At 41.8% G+C, this 7,500-nt stretch overlaps 1 protein-coding gene across 2 annotated transcripts in view; it reads right to left on the bottom strand.

Moving 5' to 3' along the window:
• Positions 1-241: 241 nt before the first annotated feature.
• Positions 242-7,500, bottom strand: part of LOC138019442 (secreted frizzled-related protein 1-like) — a 15,947-nt gene continuing 8,688 nt past the window's right edge. For both annotated transcript variants that reach the window (XM_068866232.1, XM_068866233.1), the window contains exons 2-4: positions 6,870-7,446; positions 6,428-6,514; positions 242-2,114 (exon numbers count right to left, since the gene is read on the bottom strand). In XM_068866232.1, coding sequence (XP_068722333.1) covers positions 1,792-2,114; positions 6,428-6,514; positions 6,870-7,323 — 864 coding nt within the window. In that variant the 5' untranslated portion in view covers positions 7,324-7,446 and the 3' untranslated portion in view covers positions 242-1,791. The remainder of the gene's footprint in view (positions 2,115-6,427; positions 6,515-6,869; positions 7,447-7,500) is intronic.

Raw genomic sequence — 7,500 nt, forward strand, 5'->3', positions numbered from 1 at the left:
GATCAGATTCGTTGGGTGCCCCTGATTGCTCCTGTTTTGCAAAGATGTCAAGGGTCCTCTCTCTTTCATGAATATTTTGAGCAAGACCCGATTCAACGTACATGATGTTCTATATTTTGGCTGGCCAAACCAGCCTTCTTCAGCCTTCTTCTCGTTGTATCTGTATCGGCTCTTGTTTAAAATATTCACTGTTTCAACTTTAAATTACGTCAATCAGATCAAGCAAGTTGATGCAACGTACTACTATAAAAACAGGCATGTAATTGTCTTTTTTGTTATGGTAGAGATTTACAAATTTAACAAGCAAACAAACACTGCTGCCATTGTGCCTGCCATTACAGCCAAGTTCAGCTTTTCTTTTCTGTACAATTAACCAAGAGTCGAGAGAAAAACTAAATTGACTCGTTCACTTGTCATTACGGAACTACGGGATGAAATATGAAATCATACATCCCAATCATCAAAACTGAATTGATTAATTAACCAGATTATCTTGGTTTCCCAAAAACAATTAATCGTTTGTGAAGATGTTCATATGTTATTGACCAGTATGATTCAGCTTCTAGTTTAAAACTCGATTCTTGATAACCGTGATTACCCTCGATTAACTACGAATACACCCGCTTAAAGCAGAGCTGTTGAAACACACTTGAAGGGCATTAGAGTCTTAGGTTAAATCTAGTACCTTGTTATAATCCTTCGAGCCTGGCAATATTCCAGGCACGAGGGCCATAAAATAAGGATCCGTAACAAACAGTATATCTTCTGGTAACTGAATAGGACTCCCAATGAGGTGTTATTTAGAAACACAGTCCTCAACAAATAAATTGACCAACCATAGTGAGCGCAGACATTCCTTTCGCTTCGTACATGCTTTGTCCTCGGAGAGCACGCAAATGCGCGAGAAGCGAAAAAAGTGCCCCTTAGGTAGAGTGCGCGAATCTTTCGCGTCCATCTTACTTGCGGCCATTTTCTTGTGTTTGTTCATATTTTCAGATCGCGCGCTTCACGAACTAAGTAAAAAGAAATACCAGTGGCCAGTTTCTCAAAAGTCCCGAAAAGCAAGTTTCCAAGCTACGATCCGCTTATTCTGGAAAGCTGGTCTTGCAATATGTTTTCAAGGCCAGAGGAAACCAAATATTTGCAAAGTTTCATGCCTTGAACGTTTGCCTTTCGTAGATACAGATGGATTTATGTCACCCGAAATAAGCCCAAAAAGTTTTGGAACCTTTGAGAAACGGACCCCAGAGCTTATGGCTTAGAGCGAGTATAGTAATATATACTAACGGTAATTAAACATAAGCGTGAAAGCGCATAACAATCAAACTTTATTTATTAAACCCTGGATTTTATCCTCAGATGAAAATTTGTGATGTCAGATTCCAATCGGTGAGGAATGCGAAAATAGGTCAAAATAAAAACTGTACCACGCCATTTGCGGGTAGTTCTTGGACCCTTTGGAAATAATTGTCATTTAATTGTACTAAAATGTCTCCAGGATTATCGATTTATCCTTGATTACTTAAATGCTCATCAAGATGAATACTAAGAAAATAGTTTTTTTCCCCCAAAAATTGAGACAGAAGAAACAATAATTAACGTTACGAATGGGTCTTTGCGTGTGTTATAGGAAAAAAGCCTTTTTGGATATATTAAAATTCAGCTTGAAAGAGAGGTTTAGAGAACAAAGACAAAGGAAAGTGGATGATATGTAAATATTTTTCACATTCATTCCAACGTGTTTCTATTGTTTTTGTCCTCACTGCCTCACTATCAAGCTGAATATATGGCCTATCGGTCGCAGCCCCTCCCACAACAAGGTCTCCTAGTGTAACTTCTGTATTTCCTGTTCCAGGGTACAATGGCTAACACAATGTACTTTGATTTCTTTTTAGGGGGTGATATCTTCTCGAGCATTATCAAATACTGATGGCCAGTTCTAACATGTTCCCTTAAGTCCCCTTGGCATCCACCATTATTTTCCACCAACACACGGTCTGGGAAGTCAATCAGTGTCTTTTTCACTTTTCTCTTCTGATGTCGTTTAAGTTTGATAAGAGTCCCATAGCCTTGAGTTTTGGCGTCAGTAATTTTGTTGACCACCGCTTTTATAACTGAAAAAGGAAAACAGAATATCAGCGCCAATTGTGAAATTTTGGAAACATTCATAATTTGAACTTGTGGCCTTAAAGCAGGGCTATCACCCTTGCGCATCGTTAGTACTTCGCCGCATTAAAAAGACTTACGGTATTCGGCGAAACGATACGAAACAAAAGAAAAATTGCAGCAATTGCAAAAGGAAGTTTATTACAAATGCAAGAGTGAACGACGGCCGGGCACTTGTCCTCACTAGATCCACTGTTTCGCAAAATACCAATAGCGGTCGATTGGTAAACGGCGAAACAAGGCTCGCAAACTATTTTTATAGGCGCTCTGCTTTCGAAGATTTTCTGGTTTGATAAACCAAATACTGGCTTACAGATGCGACAAAAGTTTGTGTTTTCAGCCTCGCATTCTGACAGACTGGGTAACCCCCGCCCAGTTGGGGTCGCATTTTGCCATCCTTAAACACTTGAAGGTGAGGTGGGGTAACCAGCCAATCCGGGGTTGGCTTATGTCACGATATACTGCATTTGGCGGAAGCGTTGCAGCATTAAAAGTGATACTAAAAAGCCACAGCACTGAAAAGTTGAAGCAAGAGAAGCTAGTGAGAGTAAATGAGCATTAACCGTCAAATTGCGTTCTTCAAATGCCATTTTGCCCTGTTTAAGTACTTAGCGACCACGAAGACCACTGAAAGATGTCTCTTTCACGGTAAAGGCCCGCGAAGGAAATGACGTCACTTGTCCCAGCACGTTTGCAGGCACTGACACCCAGCTGCATTGGATCAAAACATACTCTAGCGGTGAAAAACCGAAGACAACTATGGGAATGGGCATAACTTCCAAAGTCGGCCGGCGGCCCCTCCTACTTGACGCGGCTTCTGATCATAGCACATCCCATATTTGTGTTCCGGAACACATCCAAGCATCCTACAGGAGCTCATCAAGAGGAGCCTCTATCTCCTCTAATTCCTTGAGTCAACCCTTTCCCGAGTAAACTTATTTTTAGGAACACGTTTTTCCCGCGAAAAGTATCATAATTCCCTTGACGCTGAGATAGCTCTGTTTTGATTGGTTTTTACAACAGTGGGCGTGCTGAATGTCCCAAGGGAGATTGGCTTTTACAACAGTGAGCGTGCTGAATCTCCCAAGAGAGGTGTTCTATAAATAAATCTACTCGGGAAAGGGTTTACTCCGAGGCCAAGTATGGGAGATAGAGGCTCCTCTTAATGAGCCCCTGCATCCTACCATTCTTGTTGGAATGATGACGAGATGTAAAAGGGATGAGCACGAGAGCTAATACCTCACATCGAATCTCAAGAAGCATGGGATCAAGGCCCTGGCGTATCATGGGAACTGACGGTGAATTAGCGATGGAAAAGAGTTTGAGAAAGGTATTTTCAATAGATGCTGTGCCACCCAGCAGTGCAAGCATCCATTTGCGATGTTTTGAACACTTCAGTGGGATATGCTGTTTCACTTAAAGAAAATGGAACAGCCTAAAGAAAAACAACGTTACATAGTCAGAAGAATCCTGGGTGGAGACTCCACGGAAAGAGAGTTAAAGGATTGGTTGATGTGGAGGATGGCGAGATTGACAAGGAATGAGAGAACATACAGAAAGAGCTTTCCCCTGCATTTTCTGTGTGGATGATGTCGACAAAAGGGAGAATTAGATCGCACACGGAAACCATTCGCAAGTGCATGCTGAAATCGGTGAGGATCCGTGCTGGCCTTAGCAACCCTCCAAACAAGTTCGACAATCAGAGGAGTGAGGCTATCAACAATGTAGTGAAAGAAGAAGGCATGAGGAAAGGAACCGACCAGATCCACATCCATGAGCTTATAGAAGAGAGAGTGGTTGAAGATCAAAGAGATGGGCTGATAAAAGTTATTGGTTGCATGGGCGAATACCGTTTAGCTAGGTTGAAGATTTCAAGGAAAAGACAGTCTTTCCTTCACAGTGGTCCCAGATGACAATCGAGCAGCGGTATGTGAGAGGATCACTTCTCTCTTTTCTGCTTGTAAAACGTGTGGCATTTACAAAATGAGGGGTGGTCCACAGGCGTAGTCCATGGACCGGGTCCATAAGGGTGCTCCATGCTTTGCATAAGTCCTGCGAGCCTTGTTTCGTGGATTACCAATCGACCGTTATGGTATTTTGCGAAACAAGGGATCTAGGGAGGACGGTTTCGAAGAGAGGGCAATATTCTCGTGTCATCTGTAAGCCAGTTTTTGGTTTATCAAACAACAAAATTTCGAAAGCAGAGAGCCTATAAAAATAGTTTGCGAGCCTTGTTTCGTCGATTACCAATCGACCGCTATTGGTATTTTGCGAAACGGTGGATCTAGTGAGGACAATAAGCACTTAATGACTGGCCCCAAGGGAAACAGTGAGTTTTGTTTCCCCGAGACCCTCAATGTTCCCCGAAGCGAAGCCGAGGGAAACATTGAGGTCGAGGTCGAGAACTCAAAATAGAGCAATACACAGATAAAAATTATTTGCTTGACGTCGGCTGGCGTACAGATTTGCCGCCGTTTCAAAGGTGCACGACCTGTTCACGTGTGAGTCGAAAGTTCAAGTTGTTGTTGCCCTAGAGCGTCATGAAGTTTTGTTCGCCTTAGGGCATCATGAAGTTTTGACCAATGACACGTGACACGTTCTCCTCCAATCAGAAAACGTATTTGAGTTGGGAGGTATAAGAATAACTGTTAGTGCCCGGCCGTCGTTCACTCTTTCAGGTGTAATAAACTTCTTTTTGTTTTGTTTTGTTTCGTTTCGTTTCGCCGAATACCGTAAGCCCATTAAAAAGCTCACAGGGATCATTTAGTCCATATAAGCCAACATCTTGCCTTCTTCTATTTCCTAAAATAATCTTCAAAAATATCCTCTTGGACAAATTTGCGAATCCAGAAAAAAAACAACCCGTCAATCAAACTTCAAACATGTCTTTAAGTTAAATTGGGGGTGTGTTACGTAACCATTTGTGAAAGCGTTCTGGGTTTTATCTATCTCTTTGTAAATGATGTTTTGACCTCTCCTCAGTTCGCATTTGCCCAGTTGGTGATAGATTCCTCAGGATAAAAAGGTGATTTCGAACCGTGTGGGCAAGGCGCAAGCCGCCCTCGAGGGATTCTCACGTCAAATAGTTCTCGATCTCGACCCCGTCAATTCAGTGGTATTGTCTGAATAACTGGAATATTTCTTCTCGGATCTCAGATATGCAGACATCGCTTGAATATCTTTTGCTGGTTGCTTCTTATCAGTTAGCTCGCGCACCATCCTACTTAACGTAAACTTTGACCACTTTTATCTCGAATAAACAAAAGCCAAGAAGAGCCGTATGGATAAAATGTTAAATAAACAGAGTCACGGCTTTCAGTTGAATAAAACAATAATGCTGCTTGGTAAATCTTCAATTTCAAAACAAACAAGCGTTCGTCCTTTCTCTCAGTTAACTTGGAAAATGCCTACCAGTCACGGAAAAATATGGAGAACTTTACTTTCTTTACTTTAAAAATTAGCTTTGTAACAGTGCGGTTGAAGGTACCAATTGCCTCCAAAGTATGAGAAATCTGCCGTTTTGGGTGATTCCGCTTATACATACCAGAATAGAGTTTAAGAGGCTTAAAATTTGCTAATCCTGAGTATGAAATCAATACTCTGCTAAGTAACAAATAGCGTCTTTTTTTAACTGGTAACTTATCTGTCATTGCTTTGGCGGTGATCCTAATACGGCTCAATTATTGTTTTGTCTTCAGTTCAACTCTCGATCCAATCTCAAAATTCTGTTTCTCATTTTTTCCCCTATGGTCGAATTTTTGATTTGACAGATTAGAATCCTGAAAATACACGAATACAGATACCATCCTGTCATGGAAGTTGAAGTTATTGTGACTGACTGACAAAAAGGGTGGAAAACGATTTAAGAACAATAGCGGCCAAACTTTCGTATTCGTATGAAGTTAAAATTAAAACCGAACGAGCCAATTTAGTGACTAAGCAGGGACGGCGGAACGTATTTTGTATTGGGGTGGGGGGCGGAGGGTGGAGGTGCTAACAAGCAAGCACCGGGGCTGCGAAATTGGGGCTGCTGAAGTCCCCCCAACCCCTCCCCCGTCCCTGCTAAGTGAAACAAATATAAGCACATAAAAAGGTTTTTAGAAAATTTCGAAGGTCATCGACATCTCCTGATAGATTTTAAGGCGAGTAAGAAATGTTCCCTGTGAGCTTTCGTCATGTTTCATTTTTCTTGGTGTGATTGGCGAGGAATGTTGTTTTTGAAGGCCGTCTATTTTCTGTCATGTGCAACAAGGTCTCTTACCTAAATGGCAGGATTCATTATCAAATCTTTCCTTCAGTACTGCATCAGTTTGGTCACAAATATTAATATTCTTTTTTCCTGAAAGGCCTGAAAGGAAAAAGAGCGAAACGATTGTTTGAAATCAAACGGTCTGCGATTGACCAGTGAAGCCCTGATTAAGCAGGAAGTTGATGAGCTTCTTAAAAAATAATTAGACAACTGCAGGCAACAGTGACATTTTAAAGCAAAGCTCTCGAAGCCGTAAGCAGTGTTTATAGATTATTCGTGAGTCTGAAGAGCCCTAAAAATGCCATGGACAAAACAGAAAGTGCCTGCAATTAATGTAGGCTTCCGAGGTAATCATCTTTTTTGCACTGCCTAGCCAGGAAATAGCACTAGCCACTATTGACTGTCTACATAAAATGAGATGCACAGTATGGTCGTCACTAATTTACATCAATACCTGGATCCAAGCACATGTCGTTATCTTCGTATGTGGAACAATTGAAGACATCAACATCAGGCCACGAATGATTATATACTTGCATTACTGGCTCACAGCTGTCCCGTATGGTTGAGCAAAATGATCTGCAGACCCGAATGGGAATTACGTGTTCATTTTCCCCAATCTGGACTGGGACGCATATTGGAGCGAAGATACCACACAAGAACAGTTTGAGTCTATGATGACATCGTCCCACAAGTGGCTCCCAATCACGAAGGCCTTCCATAATCTCAGTTTCAGTTCTTTGGTTTAAACCATTTGGTACTGTCATTTTCGAGTAATTCGTTGCCTCCGTCAAGTTCCTACAATACGGAAGAACATTTAGGCACCGATACTCGCTTTGTTTGTCGGCCTGTGAAGACTGAATGCATATCAGGATGGTGATGGTCCAACACACGGTAAGCGGAATCATTTTGATGATCCAAGCCGACGACCTTTCCTCCGATTCTTCCAGACGCAAGTAAACTAATGCGTGCTTTTAAGAGAGGTGGGCAGTGGGCGGTGCTTGTATAGATATTGATCAAATTTCCACCTTCTGAAAAGGACAAAAGCCACTGTCAATCACTCCAAGGGTTACAAAAATATGTGA

This window comes from Montipora capricornis, chromosome 10 (assembly GCF_036669925.1).
Source record: "Montipora capricornis isolate CH-2021 chromosome 10, ASM3666992v2, whole genome shotgun sequence".
In the NCBI taxonomy this organism is placed as follows: domain Eukaryota; kingdom Metazoa; phylum Cnidaria; class Anthozoa; order Scleractinia; family Acroporidae; genus Montipora; species Montipora capricornis.